This window comes from Elephas maximus, chromosome X, assembly GCF_024166365.1.
Source record: "Elephas maximus indicus isolate mEleMax1 chromosome X, mEleMax1 primary haplotype, whole genome shotgun sequence".
NCBI lineage: Eukaryota > Metazoa > Chordata > Mammalia > Proboscidea > Elephantidae > Elephas > Elephas maximus.
This window is the reverse complement of record NC_064846.1, coordinates 23,036,646-23,058,203: the sequence shown is the minus strand read 5'-3', so window position 1 is coordinate 23,058,203 and position 21,558 is coordinate 23,036,646. Positions and strand designations below refer to the sequence as shown.

General features: G+C 48.3%; 1 protein-coding gene across 1 annotated transcript in view; it reads right to left on the bottom strand.

Annotated features, from left to right (window-relative positions):
- The window catches only part of HS6ST2 (heparan sulfate 6-O-sulfotransferase 2), a 349,964-nt gene extending 338,821 nt beyond the window's left edge, over positions 1-11,143 (bottom strand). Inside the window, 2 exon segments of the mRNA XM_049872193.1 lie at positions 9,374-9,892; positions 10,716-11,143. Coding sequence (XP_049728150.1) covers positions 9,374-9,892; positions 10,716-11,143 — 947 coding nt within the window.
- Between the last annotated feature and the right edge of the window lie 10,415 nt (positions 11,144-21,558).

The following is a 21,558-nucleotide window of genomic DNA, read 5'->3' as shown; positions in this document are numbered from 1 at the left end:
ACATAAAATTCAGATTGCCCTTATCAATTGGGCAGTGATTAGCCATTAACATCGAAGCTGAACAGACAGCCAAACGGTGATTCTGGTGGCCAAGCACAGAAACAGTTAAATCAGAACCAAAGCTAAGGTGGAACACAGGAGCTTTGCAAGGCTGTGAATCAAATGCCTTTGTGTCCTGACCCCTTACTTAGTTGTACAGGATTTTCCAAAAGTTTCAGTGCCCATGTCCTCTGCATGGAAATGAACAAACCATTCACGATAGGAAAATACAATAGAAAATAGGTATTAAAAAAAATACACTGTTTCATGAATATTTAAATTTTTCCAAGAAACGTCCTCAAATACATTAAACAATCAAAACCAATAAAACCCAAGGTTGATACGGCCGAAGAGAAACAGGTCCAAGTATGTGCTACTGACGGCATCGTGAATTTTCAGTCTTTCCAGAGAACAACCTGGCAATATACTGTTCAAGGCCATCGTACTTTTTGAACGGCATCCCACTTCTGGGAATATATCACAAAAAGAAAAAAACAAACTCAAAAGGAAAGATAAGTAGGCTATTTGTACCAAGCAGCCTATAATAGTAAAAACCTGGATGCGACTAAATACCTAATAATCAGAGGATGGTGAAATGAACCACAGTGTATCAATCAGTGAGAATATTATGTAAGCACTCCAAATTATAAATGTGAGATGACCAATCCCCGGAACGGCACATGCAAGATAATGCTAAATCAAAAAGAACACCAAATAGTATCTTCGCAATGACTCAAAAAATACAGGAATTATCCATGCTTGTTGATACGGAGCAGAAAAGAACAGAGGAGGAGATTTGGTCTTTTTAGGCAAAACAGGCCTATGCTAATTTTTCTGCATTAATAATTATCAAAACAAATTATCCAGTTAAAATTATCAAAATCATTCAGTGGCCAGGATTCTCTTTGGCTCTCAGATTTTTCACTGCTTCTCTTCACATTTGCTGACAAATTCCCTTTTGTTCCCTATCCCAAGTCGAGAATAAACAACCTTCTGCAATAAGCAAATCCATGCAGACATCAACCCCCACCCCTCCACCCCCAGTAGAATCCACTAAAAGCAAATCAAAGAGGAACAGAAAAGAGGCTGACTGGAGCCAATTGTTGTCAGGCCTGCTGCCTGTTTTGCGCAGGCCACCCCTGTTTGCTCTTGGCTAGGAGTAAAAAAAAAAAAAAAAAAATTTTTTTTTTTAGGAGTACGCCTGCACGCGCTCCTTTTCACTAACTATGTTCCTACACAGCTGGTGGATTGAAACCATCTGGGAGCCCCTGAGGAACACCAGGACTGATAGACAGGTTTCACTGGACTAATTTCGTCCCCTTTTATTTCCAACTGTGAACCACTATTAATTTCATGTCTCATTTAATTTTTAAACGGAGAAGAAACACTAACGATGCACTCCAATGTCCCTGTACTGAACGGGTGTAAGAGCCTCATGGCTTTGGCGGAGATATGACAACAGCCCATCACCTGAAAAACCTACTGCTGATTCCATGACTCGTCACCTTTGCCTTTCAGTCTGAGGGCTTATTTGACTGGTGCTGCTTGCCTCGTTAAGGGCTTCCAGGATATCAAGAGGCTCATGAAACAACCAGCCATCGTCTTCAAGAACCAAAAAGTAAACACAAGTGTAATTTCTCACAGCCACAGTGAAACATCATGTTTTAAAGTATTAAATGTTTGCTTTTATTATGAAAGTAGTATGTACTCATAAAATAAATTCAAAACCTTCAGAAAAGCAGAAAAAGAAAATAAATCACTATTAGATCAGTTAGGTCTGTGGGTGGCACAAATGGCTTGCACTCAACTACTAACGTGAAGGTTGGCAGTTCGCATCCACCCAGCAGCACCTCAGATGGAAGGCCTGGAGATCTGCTTCCGTAAAGACTGCAGTCAAGAAAACGCTGTGGAGCAGCTCTACTCTGCAACACATGGGGTCACCATGAGTTGAAATTCACTTGAGGGCAACATGGCAACATTGCCTTTTTTTTTTTTAGGTTAATTAACCATAGATCTATTAATATCCTGGTATTTCTCCTTCCAGTCTTCCTCTTGTGCTTAAATGGGAGCGGGGGTTGTGAAAAGTTCATTCATCTCTGTTTTGTTTGTTTTTTTTTTAACATAGTTATTATAGTCATACTTGCTCCACAATTTTCTCTTCCCCTTAGCATTCAAGCACTAGCAATTTTTCATACCCTATACTCCATTTTTTTGCTTATACTCCATAAAAGGGCTTTTTAATGGCTCTGTAATAATCCCTCAAGTGGATGTATTGAGATTCCTTGAACCATTCTCCCCTGTATGAACATTCAGGTTATTTCCAATGCATTGCTCTTCCAAATAACCCCAGTTAGTCTCCTAGTATACATCCTCATAGTGCCCTGTACTTTTCCCCTGTGGCACTTCTTACCATTTAAAGTAATCAATCATGTTTCATGCCGCTCACTCTCCTGCTACATATTAAGCTCCGCAACGGTAAGGATCACTCTTTCTGGTTGTTCACAGTGTCCCCAGCACGAGCACAGTGCCTAGTGCATAACCAATAATAAATGTCTGTTTAATTAATTAAATGCATTTATAGGATAATGTTTTTAAGTAAACACCCAGGGAGGAAATTATGGGTTAAAGATATAAATATGCTTAAGGCTCTCAATTTCTGTTATCTTATTTATTTCCAAAAGGGTCGTTCAAATTCAAATTCGCACTTCTTCATTACAGTCATCATTATACTACATTTGGCAGCACTGGGTACTATTTTTTTGTTTGGTGGTGGTGGTGGTGATGTATTTTTTTTTAAATCGTGTTAATTAGATAGGCAAAAAAGGTAAGTCATTACTGTTTAAGTTTGTATATGATGGTTTTCCATGCCCGTAAACTAGTTGTGTTTCCCTGTTGTAAACTATCTGTTCACGTTCTTTGTTTTCCTAATTAATTCATGGGACTTCTTTATACAGGAAAGATGTCAGGCTTTGTCTGCCGTATTTGTTGTGGATATTTTCACCGGTTTGAGGTGTGCCTTTTCATTTTTGCTCTTTTTTGACGGATAAACATTCGTCATTTTTATGTGATCGTAACTGTCGATCTTTTCCTTTATTCAAACATCTTTTTCCTTGGCTAAGAGCCCCACATGTAAATTGCAGCTATCAGTTAAATAATAACACCAATTATGAATTCAGGTTAATGGGGTTCATAGACTTCCACTATGCAACTAAGCCTTAATCTGTCCCTGAGCCCCAGTCCCCACCACCCTGTAGTTCCAGACAACATGGGCTAGTAGTCACAGCTCCTTAGCCTCCAGACCAAACTAGATCCCCTTCTCAACCTCCCCATTTGGTCAATGGTACCACCTCTACTCCAGACCAAAAATCTGGAAGTACCATTAACTGGGCTCCAGCCTTCCTTTTACCTTTGTGTTGCTTACCTCTCTTCCATCCAAGGGCTACTAATACTCACTGGTGTTCAACCGTGTCATTGTCACTCCAAAACCCTCCTCAATTGTGTCCCACTCTAGCGGCCTCCTCAACCCTTCCCAAGCATGAACCTTCTCAGTTCTGGCCAGACCAGGCTAGGAGAGGCTGATGGACCACACTATGGCATGAGGATGCCACACCCATCCTCAATGCTGTCTTTCTTTTAGAATCCATTTATTCCCAGAGGCCTTCCTGAGTATATCTCCCTCTTTTCTGACCTGTTTGTCATGCTTTAGAAGGACAAGAGACTTAGAAAGTATCTTATCTAAGTCTCTCATTTTACATAATTGGACACATAGTGCCAGACATGGGGAAGGAATTGTCCGAATCACACACTCCTCCCCCACCAGCTGACTATACTACCCCCCGCAAAAACCCATTGCTGTGGAGTCGATTCCGACTCATAGCGACCCTAGAGGACAGAGCAGAACTGCCTCATAGGGTTTCCAAGGAGCCCCTGGTAGATTCGAACTGCCGACCTTTTGGTTAGCAGCCGTAGCCCTTAACCACTATGCCGCCAGAGTTTCCTGTTCTACTATAAGCTCCCTGAAAGGAAGAAAGATGTGTCTTCCCTGGAATATAATGGGAAGTTCACACAATCTTGTTTCATAAAGGAATGAAGGAAGGGAGAGCTATTCTTCTAACGTTGTTGCATACTACTGAAATTGACTACGGATCTCCGTCAAAAACAAACTCTGACTTTTTAATTGTCACATAACAGCGCTAATCTAAAATTATTATTACAAAACCAAATCAAAGCCATTGCTGTAGAGTCAATTCCGACTCATAGCGACCCCACGGGACAGAGTAGAACTGCCCCAGAGGGTTTCCAAGGCTGTAAATCTTTACAGAAGCAGACTGCCACTTCTTTCTCCCAAGGGGCAGTTGATAGGTTAGAAACACTGACCTTATGGTTCACAGCCAAGCACTTAGCCACGGCACCACCAGGGCTCTTTAAAATTACTATTAAGAAACACTAATTCTAGTAGCCTCTTGCATTACCTTGAGAACTTAGAGCTCTGTTGGGACTCCGACAACATACTTGCCATCCAGGCAGCAATGCCAAATGTGCTAAAAAAAAAAAAAAATCCTATGTATATTATCATGATGATGCCTCTCTCCTCTTGCAAAACAGGTGGGAGAGTATAACAACTCCCATCAAAAAAGGCTGTAGAAATACATCATTAGCCATGCAAAGCTACCCCAGTGAGAGCCCAACCAACCTAGGGCCCGAAAGACCACAAGGGCAGCACTGCTGGCTGTAACAGGCCATCCACTTGCTGCCTCTTGCACCCTGGGCCACAAGCCTGCCACATCATCCTGTGTCCCAGCAAAATCAAAAAAGGGAAGTGGTGGGTGGGTTGGCGTGTGAGTGTGAGGCATGATCAGGCACATGCACTATCTCACTCTTAGTGGTTAAGAGCTCAACTGCTAACCAAAAGGTCAGCAGTTTGAATCCAGTAGCAGCTCCTTGGAAACCCTATGGGGCAGTTCTACTCTGTCCTATGGTGTCTCTGTGAGTAGGAATCGATGCCAATAGATTTTTTGGGGAGAGAGAGTAAGACATAAGACATACCTCTTTCAAAAGAGACCCACCATTTAAAAAGAAAGCAAGCAAGCTTCTCTCCATCTTGATACGTTTTAGCCCTTCCACATTAGTAATATCCTACTGGATTTTAGATGATAATTAATTACTCTTCAGTATGGCTGATGAAAAATTTAGAGATGCTAAAAATCTGGGATGTAACATGAATATGATGATGATATTCTGTCAATGGAAAAGTTTTATGACTTGTACAGTCCTGGAACCATGAGCCCCCACGCACACTCCAATCCCTGTGTGTGGCAGCCAGCACGGTACATAGTGAAGATGAGGCCAATGCACTTTCTTTGGGCCCAGGTCTGAATTCTTCCTACGGTACAAGTTGCGCAGTAGACTTGGCTTCAGAGACTCTGGCCTGAGAAAAGCCTGCAGAATTTGGAAGTTTTTATAGCTGCTGAGCAACAATGCTTTGATACATTTTCAAAAATGGCCTCTAGAAATTCCAAAAAGAGCAGAACCCCGCTCTGAGCCCCAACAACATATTGGCAGAAAGACACATGAAATACAATTTCTAATTCATTTAAAGAAATGCTATTCTTAAAAAACAACTCAGCCTTTTGTCAGCCAAGCACACTCTCTTTGTCCTCTCCAGGAAATGTGCTTTATATGCATTTCTACTCAGCAGTATATATCACCCAAGCGCTCGACCATCAGCCGAGGCAGGGCAGTATCTCAAATGTAGCTCTGAGAGCAGGATTCAGGGTCTTGGCTGGCTGCCATGACCGCCTGTCATGCCCCCTCCCCACATGCGGATAGGTGGCTATGAGTCAGGGGGTGGTACCTGGCGCCGCTGAGGCCTTCTCCTACCCCTTATCCACCAGGCCTCATTCTCCTCCCTTCCTGCCCAGTTTTGCAAGGATTTCCAACATGGTGACAAGAGGCCCCCTCGCACTCTGGCCACCGGAGCTACTCCTGGTAAGCATAAAGCCTCACAGATGTAGAAAAAATCTGCTCTTCACCCAAAGAATCTGACAACATCCCCCATCAGACCTCCCATGTATAAAATGACTGATGATGGAGACAACGCAGGTGATAACAAGATCAGCTAACATTCATTGAGTGCTCACCTTGCAATAAATACTAACATGTATTAATTACCTCATTGTGTTTTCACACCCTCAAGGTGCAGCCAACAGGGCAAAGAGTGTGGAGTCAGACACTTTGGAATCAGATTCCTGCTATGCCACTAAAGAGCTCAACGACCTTGAGAAAGTCCTTCAGTCTCTTTGAGCCTCATTCTCATCTGATAAATGGGGATACTCAGGCCTACCCTGTCCTCCTCCCCAGGATAGTACAAGTTCACAGAGAAATGCGCAGAGATAAAGGATACAAAACTCATCATACATTAGAGAGCACTCTCCAGTCAGGCTCTGGTCCAAGGTCACACAGCTGGTTCATGGCTGGCCTGGAACTAAGGTCCAGGTGTCTGGACTCCCAGGCCAAGCAGACAGAGCTGCTGTTCCCCTCAGATCAGCAGAGCACAGAGACCACCAGCTGGCATGGAGTGGCTGCTTCACACGGTTGATTCATCTCCTGGGACCAGACCCTCACCCTCATGTATCACTGCCAGCACAGCTGCCATGGTTTCTAAATTTGCACACACACGCGCACACACACACTCACATACACACACACTCTCACACCTTTGCTCGTACAGATCATCAGAACCCACAGAACCGGTCCTGCCAGCAGGGACTTGTCAACATTCTGGAACCCTCAGGCTATCACCATTTTTAGAGATGAAGCTTTCTGGAGGTGAGCAGGAATTAATGAAATAAAAAGATGCCTTTGGGGTAAAAATGTGTTTCTCTGGCAAATTTGATTTCCTTTTCACAAATACCCAGTGACTCTGATTTTTTTTTTAAGTGGTTCTTCTTTGATAAGACTAGATGGCACTGTGGTATCACCCTTTTTATGACCAAGGAAATCCCATCTCATTTCAAATCATTTGGCACAATTTGAGAGAATCCAAAAGGCCGGAACCTTCATTTTGATGGGTTTTGGTGGTTATCCTACAGAAAGAGTCTGAAGAAATGCACCAGAGGACAGGAGCCACCAAACAGATAACAGAGACCAAGTTAATAATATGTGTTTATAGACCACATTACACCCGACCTACGTGTTCAAAAGAAATTGTAAAAGCACATGTGCCCTGTGGGACTCCAGACACAGCCACAACGTCTCTGGGGGCCAAGGCCTGTTTTTACTTCTCTGCCACAGTCACGGCTATGGGATCCTAATTTGGTCCAAAAGACATTTTTTTTTCTTTCTTTTTTTTTTTTTTTTATCACCACCCTTCACTACACCTACAAGCTCCAACAGCAAGAAAGACTATTTTCAATATAGTCAAATTGTCTAGGAGCTTCTTAAACACCAGAACCTTGCTGTAACAACGACTCACACAATTCTACCAGTGGATTGGGGTGGCCACCTTCTTGGGGCCAGGTTCTCTTGGGATGGGAAAAAACAAACAAACAAACAAAAAAAGCTGTTAGAGCTGGAAAGGAAGTCAAAGTTGAACAGACGCTGCCAGAACTGCAGCATTCCAGAAGGACCACTACTATAAACAGAGGGAGGTAAAGTGAGGAGGGGAGGTTGGGTGTGATAATACCGGAAACCAAACCCATTGCCGCGGAGTCGATTCCGACTCATAGCGACCCTATAGAACAGAGTAGAACTGCCCCACAGGGTTTTCAAGACTGTGATCTTTACAGAAGCAGATTGCCACATCTTTCTCCCATGGAGAGGCTCGTGGGTTCGAGTTGCTGACCTTTTGGTTAGCAGCCGAGCGCTTAACCACTGCACCACGTGGGCTCCTTCGGTTGTGATAATAGTTCCTCTAAATCTCAATGGTAACGACCACAAAGTCGGAGGACTCCGCTCGCCTGCGACTGGACAGAAGAAGCCTCACTGGCTTTTGCGACTAAGAGCCACAAGCCAACAAATGCTGCCTTGTCCAGACACCGAGTACCCTCCATGCGGGGGCGGGAGGGGATCCGGGCAGGTAGTCCCAGCGGCAGCCCCTGATGTCACCCGACAGGGAGACAGGGAGCGCGGCCTGCCTGCTCAGAGGCCCCATTCCAGCGATTCCCTGGCAATTAGATTCACTATTTCCACTCCTGGGACTCCCCGCCCCCGCCCAGATTTGTTTTAGGGAGACTGGTGAAACCGGAGCCCTAGCTGGAGCAACTGCACCCCAACTCCGCCCTCCGCCCCGCCTCCCCTACTGCACTCTATGGCCTCAAGCAACCGGGCACTGCGGGTGAAGGGAGGAAAATCTCAATTCAAAAACAACTGGCTACCGGCTCTTCATAAATCAGCCCCTTTCCGCGTCAGCCTCTGGTTCCCGGCAGCTGGGCTGGCGGCACGCCGCGCTTGGCCACAGGCTTTTGTAAATCAAGTGAGGCTCCTCACGACAGAACCCCACATGGCGTCCGGGGCAGCGTCCCCATCACACATGTAGTCTGCTCAGCCTGCCCCTTGGCCCGCGGGGTGCCATCCAGCCCCGCCAAGCGCCGCGGAGGCCTCTTGTGCAGCCTGTAGAGAGGCGCCGGCTAGGCACCACCAGCTCGCCCGAGGTGTCTCCAAACAGTGGCAGGGGAACACCCACTCTCCCCGGAAGGGTCAAGCCAGAAAGTATAAAATGAAAAGAGCAAAAGGACAAAAGGCAGAGGGAAATGGAAGAGGAAGGAGGAAAGAATAGCGGCAGAGGGACACCCACTCGCCCCAGGAGAGTCAACCTAGAAGATGAAAGGGAGAGGAGAGGCGAGAAAAGTCAGGCGGGGAGAGAGAAACAGAAAAGGTAATAGGGAAAGAGCAAGAAGAAAAGCAGGAGAAGGAAAGGGAGGAGGAAGAAGGAAACAGCAAGTCGCCGGGCCCGGTCAAGATCGGGAGCGCTACAGGAAAAGCAAGCAAGAGGGAACGAAAGCAAGAAACGGAGGGGGGAGAGGGATGCAGGAGCGAGAAGGAGGCCGACAGCAAGGACAGGAGACTTCGGTGCCGGGGTGCAGAACAGAGAGGGAGAGAGAGGAGGGGACAGAGGAGGCACTGGAAGCGCGGCACGGAGAGCGCTCCAGGGCAGGCTCTGCGTGCGGTGCCAGGGCTCCGCGTCCCCAGAGCGCATTCCCACTGGCCGACGGGCCGACACGGGCCGCAGCCGACAAGTTCCCTAAGGCCACCAGAGCACCCTGCGTCCCCGCTGGCTGGGCGCACCTCCCCACCCTCGGGCCGCCCTCGGGCGCGGGCGCGGGCGCACACTTACCTGGCCGGTCTCAGCTTGGCGTCGCGCTTGCGGTCCACCACGGCCGGCACACAGCTGGTGAGCTCGGTCCAGTCGGCGTGCAGCCCGCAGCTCCAGCCCGTGGAGAACCTGGAGAAAAGCCAGGTCTCCCGCTTACCCGGCCGGTGGCAAGTGCATTTCTTCTGGCCCACGCGGCACTCGCACGGCTGCTCCAGTTGTATGTTGCGCACCAGGTGGCGGCCGAATGTGGTGCCCCCGGTTTTCTGGATGTGCAGGAACACTATCAGGTCATCGCCCTTGATGTCGAAGTCTACCTTGCGCAGGAGGTCGCCGCGGCTGAAATTGTAGCGGGGCACGAACCTGGCGGAGCTCTCATCCTCCGAGCGGTACGGATCCGGCACCGGGGAGCTGAACGCCTGCAGGCGGAGGAGCTGGCATTCTGTGCCGGGGCACACGTACTGGAGGACGATCACCGCAAAGAGGAAGAGCATCACCAAAGCCAGCAGCAGCTTGTTGGATTTCTCATCCATGTTCCCGACGCTAGGGGAAACCCAAGCTCGTTACGTCAGTCCCGCAGCTCTGGCCGCGCCGCTGCGCACCCGCACCGCCCCCGCTCGCGGCACTGCTGTCGCGACCCTCTCCCCTCTCCGCACCGAGCCCTCCGCGGCGGCGGCGGCGGCTGCGGCGGCGGCGGCCGGCCGGCCCGCTTTTTTCCTTCCCGACAGGCTCAGCGCTGCGGCTTCTGCCGTACACCCCCCCCCGACTCCTTCCCGCGGGCCGCCCGCCCCTCCCCCACCGTAGCACCCGGAGCCCCTGCGCGGGGCTTTGGACCCGCGGGACCCCGTTGGCCCCCGCCGCCCCGCTCCACAACTCGGGCCCTGGGGCCGGGCTCCCGCGCGTCTCGCTCCCCTCCCGCTGGCACCGTGGCTCCCATTCCCATCCCGCTCCCCCACCGGGGTCTCTCCGGGCTCTGCCCCAGAGCCGTGGGCACGCGCTCCGTTTGCCTGCCTCGCCGGCTCCCTTCCCACGCGCCCCCAAGTCCTCCACTGGCCCGCGCCCCGTTGTCCACCCTAGAGACCGCCTCGAGTGCGCGCGGAGCCGGGCGTTCTGAGTCTTTGGGGAAGGAGCCCGCCGGCAGGCCGACTTGCCAGCGGAGACGCTTCGCGCCGCTGCCGGCGGATCGGCAGCGAGAGAACCGTGGCGTGGCCAAATGCGCGCCGCGCCCCTCGGGAGCCAGAGCCCGGCCGCCGTGGGCCGCAGGAACTTTGCGTCCTTCCCTTCTCTTGCCGCTACCGCCTCGCCTCGCGCGGTCCCTGCGCTCCCCGGCCCGGGATAGCTAGCGCCGCGGTCGCAGAGAACGTACCTGGCCAGGGGACCGAAGATCTTGGAGAAGATTGCACCGAGCACGTGCTTCAGCGAGTGGCCCAGGGCGGCCAGGCCCCGAGTGAGCAGGGCCCGGCAGAGGGAGCCCAGGTCCCAGCGTCGCCTGAGGTCGTGCATCCGCCTGCGGCGGCCTCGGGGCAGCAGCGCGAAGAGCGGGGTGCGCGCGGCTCCCGCCAGGGAGGAAGACGCGTTTCGGGGCTCGTCCAGGAGCGGCCGGGAGTTGAATCCGCCAGACACACCCCTAGGAGGGCCCGCGAGGACTGAGGCGGCGGCCGAGCCGGGCCGGCTCGCTGCCAACTCGGCCTCCACTCTGGAATGCCGGCGGGGACAGGTGGTGCGGGCGGGCGCTCCTCACTCCGGTTGCAGCGGCGGCCCGAGCTCCGGGGCTGCACACGCAGGCAGTGCCATTCCCCCCTTCAGGCAACTCAGGGTACTAAGGATCAGGAGCGAGCCTGAATTTATGTAATAATGGTCTCACGTCCAAGAGCTTCAGCCACTTCACAGGCGAGGACTTGGCGTTTCCTCCTGTCTTGGGAAACGGAGGTCACTCCTGCGAGTACATCACTCCACTTGGGCTTGTCATTTCAACCTCCCCTAAATAAAAAAATAGCAAGGTGCAAACTGGACCTTTCCCCTCTCTCTTTACTTCTTTCCATTCCCCAGCGGAAGCGGGGGGATTTTCTGAAAAGGTAAGCCAGCAGGAAGGAGAAAGCATGACCAAAAAATTTTTTTACAGAACGTGAATCTGAGCTTTTTCAGAGCACAGACTCTCTCTACCTCCGTTTCTTGCTGAACGCATGCAGCAAACCCCGTGCCGGCAGGAGGGCTTCACTCACCTAAGGTTTATTGAATGAATGGAGTCATGACTAAACCTTACATCAGAGTGGGACCATCTACTGCAGGGTGAGGTGACAAATGAGGAAACGGAGGCCCTGAGGGGGGGGGGAGGTGCCCATGGTCACAAAGCAGAGCCTCAGGGTTTGAACTCAGGAAACCAGGTCCCATCCACCCATTTCCTGGCACTTAACAGGTCTTTTGCAAATAAAGAGATGCAGATTATCCTGAAACAACTGGTGTCCAAAGGCTGTTTTTTGTAGGGATTAAGGCGGGAAGAAGGGCTGTCCCTTTAGAACACGGCCCAGGGAACCCGGAACTCGGGCTGATCTGATTGATTGACCAGGCAGAGCTTGCTGTGCGTCAGGGCACTGGGTTTCAGCCAGTGGGCTTGCATTCCCACCAATCCCACTGCTGCGGAAGTCGTAGGGGTGTTTCAGAGCAGCGCAATTGGTGCGGGGGAGGGGGGCGAGGGGAGGGGATGTGAGCAGAGTTCTGGGGTGGGGTCATCTCCCAGTGTTTCCCAGGGAGCATTTTTCCCTCTCTGAGCCCTCCTCCACCTCCCGTCCCCTCTTTTGTTCTCTCTGGTCTGGGAGTCCTGAGAAATCTGCCGCTTCCTTGCTGGGTGGCCCTTGGAAAATCACTAGCCCCGCCTGAGCCGTATTTTCTTCTTCTGTAAAATAAGACAACTAATGTCCTCTGTGCTGACCATCAGGGACACTGAAAAGATGAAATATAGAAACCTTTGGGCAACTCCAATCGGGAGGCTGTGTTTACCTGCTGGAAACCCTGGTGGAGTAGTGGTTAAGTGCTAGGCTGCCAACCCAAAAGAATGGCAGTCCGAATCCACCAGGTGCTCTTCAGAAACTCTATGGGGCAGTTCTACTCTGTCTTATAGGGTCACTATGAGTTGGAATCGACTCGACAGCAATGGGTTTTGGTTTACCTGCTGGGTCAAGCTCTAATGTACCAAAGTAGCTACAGACCAAGTAAGGAAAGGCCCCTTCTCAGGTGACTTCACAGCTGTGCCCCTGCCCTTACTTCCCTCACACTTCCCAGCCCTGGCTGCACTTCCTGTGCCCCCAACTCTCCTGGGACAGTGAGGGGCCCTCTGTCCAGCTGCAGCTGTAAGGGACAGCGGGCTTCTTTGGAATCCTGCATTTCAGGCACTCCAGACATTGCCTGTCCTAGGCTCCAGGGGGACATGCTGACGAACAAACTTGGGCTAAGGAGCCATATGCAGCAACATACAAGACAGACCCTGCAGCTTCCCAGAGAGCTCCCCTGGTGCCCCCACGCTTGTGAGACACAGCCTCCTCCCCCTGAGGGTAGATGAGGGGGGTGATCTAGGGGACTGGGAAGCCATGGGGGGAGGGGCCAAGAGTTGAGCCAGGCTGCTATGCCTGCCTTCTCCTTGGCCACCAGCACAGTCCTCCTTAGCCACCCCAGTAGGTGGCTCTCTTTGTGATGCAGTATTCAAATCTCACTCCAATTATACTACCATTCTAATAGCATTCAGTGGGTCCCTAGGAAAATATTTCTGGAACCAGAAATATTCAAGCCGCCAGCAACTAACTCTGGAGTTTCTACTCTAAAAGGGATTAGTGGATTGGAAGTAGGACAAGTGCCTGGGGGGAGATACAAAGAAAAAGGAAAAATCCGGATTTACTCATTTAAGGTGGTGAAAAGGAACAGCGCGTGTGCACATACACACAGAGTCTGACTTTCAGAGAAAGGGGCTGTCAGGCCGGTAGCTGGAGAGTAAAAGAGGACAGGTAGAGCTGTAAAGTCCAGTGTCTGAGATTATGTCACTAACACTCAACTGCAGATATATATGCAACAGCTCACTGGAGGACGTTTGCATTTAAAAACCCTTCTGCAACCTCCCTCATGTTGTCGGGAACAAAGACCTGACTCTCTCACGGTGGAGTTAATTTATCTCATGGTGGAGGCTATCTTTGGGGGGATTGGGGCTCCCACAAGTCTCAGAGGATCCTTCCTGGGGTGAAGAGGCTCCCTGAAGAAATAGGGAATTGTTCCTACATGTGCCCGGAGGGCCTGTTCTCTCAGGGCCAGGCCTAGGCTTTGGCTGGCTGTTCCGAAGGCCTCTTGCAGTACGGGGCTGGGCCCAGCTCCCAGTAACTGGTTCCTCCCAGGAATCGATCAACAAAGGCCCTGATGCTGCAGAATTTGGCCCTTTTGGGGGATAACAGGAGTGGGGTACAAAAAAGGAACAGAACTGGCTGAGTTGGCAGGTCTTTGGTTTTCCCACTCCTTATTTCTTAGACCAGCCTGAGCTTCCTGCGTGTATATTTGGGATTCGGTACTTGCAAGGTGAGGAGGACTCTGCAGTCTGAACAGGGTTTCTGGCTGTCTCCACAGTGTGGTATGATTTTCCATCATTTTTCCGGAACCATCCTTCCACGGTTTCCACAAAAGGTTGATGATTCTGGGAGCATAAAGGTCAGCTTGGCTTGCATAGTAAGCAGTGCATTTCCAGATATGCATTTGGCTGTTGTCATCTTGAGATGACAGGGGGAGGTAGTTGAAAGAGCACTGGCCTTGGCAGGGGGACAGAGACCCAGGTTCTTGTCTTGGCTCTGTTACTAACTAGACAATGTATGACTGTGAGGAAGCCACTTCCTCACGCTCGGGCTCAGGCTCCCTATTTGTAAAATGGTGAAGTCCATGTTGTGATCCAAAGGGCACTTTCCTGATCTAACATTCTAAGCCAAGTGTTTTCTTTCTTGTCTTCCTTAAGGGCCGAAGTGCTGCCCAAACACTCAGGTCTTCATCCCAGGGAGAAAATCTTAGGTCTAGTCCACGATACTTTATGTAACATTCATATCATTTGATCCTACCAGACAATCAGCAGTTGGACTTATTCTGGACCTACATTCCAAAAAAAAAATTCAAGTCAATTCTGATTCATGGCAACTCCACGTGTTCCCGCTTAGAACTGCTCCATGGGGTTTTCTTGGCTGTAATCTTTACAGAAGCAGATCTCTAGGCTTTCCCCCTGTGGTGCCACTGGGTGGGTGTAAACCACCAACCTTTAGGTTACTAGTCGAAAGCAAACTGTTTATGCCACCCAGAGCCTACATTACAGGGGTGACAATGCCCCCTGTTCAAATCAGAACAGATACAGTGGCAGCCAAATATCAGAAAAAGTGCTGGCACTCTTTAAAGAGAGCATAAAACACTAAGTATGCTCTCCCCCTTAGCCTGACTGAGCGTTCTCCTCAACCCTGTCTTTCCAGCTGTCTCTCATTTTTTAAAAAATGTTCCTACTCTCAATAATAGGCAATTTTGTCACAAAGATTGAAGGCATGCAAACTATTGAGTCATTTCGTTCCTGTTTTCAAGCGTCGCTCCAAACTGTATGAACAGTGGTACTAAATGAAAACACAGTTCTAAAATTCAAGCTTTCACATCATAAACAGGTTGGGTGTGTTCTGTATACATCACTCACAACAGTCATCTATTCCCCCCACAAAACACTGAGTCTTTATTTGTCTAGCCTTACAAAACATAGATATTCATGGGCCTCAAAGAATTCAAAGAGGAAGATAATGCTAGGGTGATGTGTATGCTAAACACATGGATGCTGCAAAGGCAAGATAAGCTAGAATGGGGTTCATAGTAGACCCCTCACTCTGAACATGCAGACCAATGACCATCCTTCTCCTGATGAGGGGTTCTGACCTCACCCTTACAAGAAAATTCCCCCTTCTCGCTGACAGTGAATGGAAATGGCAGTTCGTGCAGGGATTTTAAAGCTACAGTTTAAGTCGAGGCCTGGCAACCATAGGCAACCATAGGCAACAGGCCAGACACTGCTCCCAGGACAGTTCCTTCACTTCTCTGAGTTTCCCCTCTTATAAAACAGCCTGACCAGGTGCCTCCAAAAAAACTGGTTTTAGGGGTTTTGTAAAGAGGAATCCAATCTCAAATGAGCTTTCGTAAAGAGGAGAGAGCAAAGGTTCAGAGAGCAGGTCACTCTGAGTTTTAATCAGAGCCCCCTGAGTTCTCTCAGAGCCTCAGTTTTCTCATCCATGAAAATGGGACTAATGATAACAACCTCACTGAGTTGTCATGTGAGTTAACTAAGATAAACTGCTGAGAGCACTTAGCCTAGTTCCTGGAAAAAGAGACCTTCAGTAAATGTTCATTTCTCTTCCTTTATAACTCGGAATGTCTTTGGTTTTGAGCTCTCCGTTATATTTTCCACAACAGTAACATACACATATTTAATGACAGGTGGCTGGCTGTGGGCCTAATTGTGACCTAGGCTGGCTTTGGCTCCCATCCCATTTCTTTGTCTGCTCTCTTTTCTCACCCTCTCTCTGTGCCTTTCCATCACTCTCCTGGCTGGTGTCCCATAGAAGCAGAAAGCCTCTGACCCACTCAGTCCCATTGAGGAGTGGGACATGTATACATGACCCCTCCCAAGAGGCATCAACGAGAGAAAAGCAAGAGGGTAATGCTTAACCCTCATGAATGATCCCTTCGATGGGATACCATACCGTGAAACATGGGCAACAGGGCAGTGGGGAAGACGCTTGAGGGAGCTGAGGTGGAGGGTCTAAGCGAGCTGTCAGTAAGTGTAGAGGAGACCTTATAGGGCCAGCCCTGCTCTAAACTCTTAACAGTAATTTTCAGCTCCATTCACTTCAAAAGTTAATGGTTGATCTGGCCAGAGGGGTTTTGATTTGAGCAGCTGGCCAAGCCAGAGCAGTCAGTTTGAAAAAACAAGATCAGTTTCTCATTCACCTGCATGAGCCAGAGCTGGGCCAGCCCTTCCAGCAGCTGAGCCCTGGGTTGGCAGCACCAGCCCACAGTGGCATAAATCACAAGAGCACCAAGCTTGGTGCCAAAAAATCCATCCCTGAGTCCCAATTCTGCCTCAGCTCACTGTGTGACCCTGGGATAGTCACTTGATGTCTTTGGGATTTAGTTGCTGACCTTGGTCAAATAAGCCTTTGTATTAGATGACCCTGAAGGCCCTTCCCAGCAGGAGCTTGCTGTGATCTAAGCCATTATAGCTAGTGACAAGAAGGGCTCTCTCTGGCCATTGTGTCAGAAAAAAACTACCACCAAGAAGACACTAGTAGCTGAGGCAGAAAAGCAGAAGAAAGACTTAAATGAGGAGCAAACTTTCTCAGATCGTATGGGTAAGTCAAAAACTTGAAAAATCAGCCTTCTGGGCTTTTACTGCTTTCAGTGGTCACCTAGTGCTGCTATAACAGAAATACCACAAGTGGATGGCACTGACAAAGAGACATGTATTCTCTCCCAGTCCAGTGGGTTACAAGTCCAAATTCAGGGCATCAGCTCCAGGGGAAGGCTTTCTCTCTCTATCGGCTCTGGAGGAAGGTCTTTGTCATCAATCTTCCCTTTGTCTGGGAGCATCTCAGCTCAGGAACCTCAGGTCCAAAGGATGCACTCTTCTCCAGGCACTGGTTTCTTGGTGGTATGAGGTCCCCCTGTCTCTCTGCTCACTTCTCTCTTTTATCTCTCAGAAGAGATTGGCTTAAGACACTATGTAATCTTAGAGATCTCATCAATATAACTGCCGCTAATCCATCTCATTACATCGCAGTGATAGGATTTACAACACATAGGGAAATTACATCAGATGACAAAATGGTAGACAATCACACAATACTGGGAATCATGACCTAGCCAAGTTGACAGATATTCTGTGGGGACACAACTCAATCCATGACACTTGGTAAAGTCAAAACTGAAAGGCTGGGGAAAAGTCGGGTGGAGAGCTGACCTCCAGCTGACACAAAAGCCCTATGTAGGTTTCAATAATGATAATAATGAAGACAAGAATGGCCTTGCCTGGCCCACAGTCTCCCATTTGTTTTCTTACTCTGGGATCTCAGCAAGAGAGGAACACACCCATCGCCCATCACCTGACTGGTCTCCCTGGGAGTTTGCTCTAGCTTTGAATAATAAAATACAGGAGCCAAAAATAACATCTCAGATCTACAAGAAGGATTTGGAGGAAGCAGGCCTCTAGGTCAAAGTTGCTCCCAGGAAAAGGATTTCTTTGTCAGGCAAATGGACTTGAAGGGGATAGGTATATCTTATAAGAATAACCGAGGAAAAGAGAAAATTAGAGAAACCATACATGTCAGAAACTAAATGAAAATTAATTTTTAATAACAGAGAGCAAGACTAGAGGTGACTAGAGTCCGTAACTGGGCTTTATTGCAAAACCTGGGAAAGGATTTTCTTTTTTGTACCTGTTTTCAAAATCCACATTTCACCAAAGGCATTAAAATGCAGAAAGCTACAACATTAAAGGAGCGAAGGGAAATGAACTTGGTAAAAGGCACTTTGAACATTCATCTTCTATACTAAAGAAAGTCACCTTAATGGGTATCATCTCGTGGAAGATTTAGATGAAGCAGAAGATGATATTGAAACCATCAATGAGAAGAGACAAAATATGGTTGGTTGGTGGGGCTGAATGAAGTGTTAGGAATGTAACTGAGGGTGGGGACTTGATACATTATCAAGGGGCAAACCCAACAATCTGCATGGTAATCAGGGATGGCTGGCCATGGTGAGGCATTAGCAAATAATGCCAATACCAGCTCCCATACTAAACATCTGTTATGCTCAGGTACTTTCCTAAGCAACTTGATATGCACTATCTCAATGAAGGTTGCAAGCAAACCAGTGAAGGAGTTACTTCTGTTGTACTTATTTTACAGATGAGTAAACTGAGGTCCAGAATTATAGCCATACAACTAAGAAGTAGTAGAACAGAGTCTTGAACCCAGATCTGTCTGACGCCACAGGCTGTACTGACTCTGAGGCCCCATGGTCATCTTCCAGCTCCAGGGTTCCTGGGCATGGGCTGGAGAGTATGCGACGTCCTAGCGCAAGATGGACTATCAAGAGATTCAGGAAGTCCTCATCCTAGGCATGAGAGCAGGGCAGAGGAAGATCATGGGGTGTGTGTATGCGTGTGTGTGTGTGTGTGGTGTGTGTGCGTGCACGTGTAAGTTGTGCACATGCTCAGAGAGCACTGAGGGGATAGTTGGCAAAGGTCCAGAGCCTGAATTTTAGTAGAGGGAAGCAGAGATTGAGATAGCACGGACTAGACAATAGATATACAGCTGTGGAACATCACCCACATTATCTGACACTTGTTTTGTTTTTCTTTTGGAGGGGTAGGGAAGTGCCACAAGTAACTTTGTCCATTCTACTAAAGTTTGAAGGCTAGTACCTCGGTTTCCTCACTTTTAAAGTTCCCCATAGTGCCCAATAACAACAATATTTGGTCTAGGGCTTCACAACTTACCAAATACTTTCACGGACATTGACTGGACCTTCATAACAACCTTGTGAAGCCGCTGATATGGGCCTCACTACATGTATGAGGAAACAGAGCCTCTGAGGGCTGAAAGAACCTGGCCAGGGACACTCAGTTTGTACAGGGTTGCCACTGATGAATGCTCAAGCCCCACAAAGCACATATGCCGATATCAGGTGATGCCCAGGTTACCTCACAAAGAACATGGCACAGAGTAGGTACCCAAGAGATGTTAGTTTTCCCCTTACTTGCCAATTTATGACTAAAAATGTTGTTTTCTTTCACTAACTACATCATATCGGGTGCCCCAATATCTTCACCAGAGACTGGCCCACATTCTCCAAGAACTTATCATTGCTATAAGGAAATACAGCTAACACGCATGAACTCGAGAGCAGCAAGTGACTAATCTGTGACACTGGCTCTAGTGCAGTGAAAACTCAGGACTGTCCACAGTGGGCCAACTTCCCTTTTTTTGTCTTGGTCCCAGAAAGAGGAACTTTTTTTGACAGAAACTGTTTTGACTGCCTTTCCTTGTTGTGCTCAGCACATCCAGTCCCTTCCTCGTCCATGAGGTGGTATAAAAAGTGTCCTTGCTCTCCCCAACTGCAAATCCCACCCTCAGTCTGTGCTGAGAGCATGACATTGTGGGGTCTTTCATCAGAAGAACAGTGTCTGGTCTCACAAGCACAGTACAGTCTGTGTCAACATCCACAACCCAGTTGAAAAACAAATAGTTGATTTTTTAGAGCAAGTCAATAAGCTGCTTTTCACAAGGAGAAGAGGCAGGAGGATAGAGGGCATTTAAGTAAAATAAAAGGTACTCGGCATTTCACCTGAAATGTTTCCACAGTTCTAGATCTTGCCAGCAGTTCCGTAGCAAGTCAAAGCAGAAACTGACATTGGGTGTTTCAGAGTCTTCTGGAAGAGAGCCAGATAATGAATTACTAAATGAATGGCTTCTGGCTCTCTTATCAAGGACAAATCTTAGGCCAGTTGAGGTGCTAAGATGCCGCAGAGGTAGCAAACTAACAACAACAACAATACACTAATATGATCATGGGTCGAGAATGCAGGACAGGCTGGTTTCTTCGTTGGCCACAACGTGGAAACATGGCTAGATATGATTTATCATCCACATTAGATGTGCATACTATGACATGTGTCTTAGTTATCTAGTGCTATTATAACAGAAATACCACAAGTGGATGGTTTTAACAAACAGAAGTTTATTCTCTCACAGTTTAGGAGGCTAGAAGCTCCTGGGGAAGGCTTTCTGTCTCTGTCAGTTCTGGGGGAATGTCCTTGTCATCAATCTTACCCTGGTCTAGGAGCTTCTCAGCACAGGGACCCTGGGTCCAGAGGATGCGCTCCACTCCCAGTGCTTCTTTCTTGGTCGTATGAGGCCTCTCCGCTCGAGTCTCTCTTTTTGTATCTATCTCAAAAGAGATTGACTCAAGATACAACCTAATTCTGTAGATTGAATCCTGCCTCATTAATATAACTGCCTCTAATCCTGCCTCATTAATATCATAGGGGTTAGGATTTACAACACATAGGAAAATCACATCAGATCAAAAAATGGTGGACAACCACATTTTGGGGGGACACGACTCAATCCATAACAAACATCCTAAAGGGAGACATTTTATGTTTGGTATAGCTGACATAGTCCGATTTTACCAAACAATGAGGAAGAATTAGCATGATATGAACAATTCTCTATAAAGATGTTATTTTATTCTCCAAACCTCCTTTGTCCTCTAACATACACTAGAGTTGGTAGTCTGATACTCGGATAATAGACTGTGGTAGGAGATTCAGGCTGGATTGCCTCTCCCCTAAATCCACCTGAAACTAGTCTGAAATGACTTCTCTTAGGAAGATTTAAAGACCATTCTTTTATATATATATATATATATGTAATTTTTATTGTGCTTTAAGTGGAAGTTTACAAATCAAGTCAGTCTCTCACACAAAAATTTATATACACCTTGCTACACACTCCCAATTACTCTCCCCCTAATGAGACAGCCTGCTCCCTCCCTCCACTGTGTCTTTTCGTGTCCATTTCACCAGCTTCTAACCCCCTCCACCCTCTCATCTCCCCTCAGGCAGGAGATGTCAACATAGTCTCAAGTGTCCACCTGATCCCAGAAGCTCACTCCTCACCAGCATCCCTCTCCAACCCATTGTCCAGTCCAATCCATGTCTGAAGAGTTGGCTTTGGGAATGGTTCCTGTCTTGGGCCAACAGAGGGTCTGGGGGCGATGACCACCAGGGTCCTTCTAGTCTCAGTCAGACCATTAAGTCTGGTCTTTTTATGAAAATTTGGGGTCTGCATCCCACTGCTCTCCTGATCCCTCAGGGGTTCTCTGTTGTGTTCCCTGTCAGGGCAATCATCAGTTGTAGCCAGGCACCATCTAGTTCTTCTGGTCTCAGGATGATGTAGTCTCTGGGTCATGTGGCCCCTTCTGTCTCTTGGACTCGTAATTACCTTGTGTCCTTGGTGTTCTTCATTCTCCTTTGATCCAGGTGGGTTGAGACTCATTGATGCATCTTAGATGGCTGCTTGCTAGCGTTTAAGACCCCAGATGCCACTCTTCAAAGTGGGATGCAGAATGTTTTCTTGATAGATTTTATTATGCCAGTT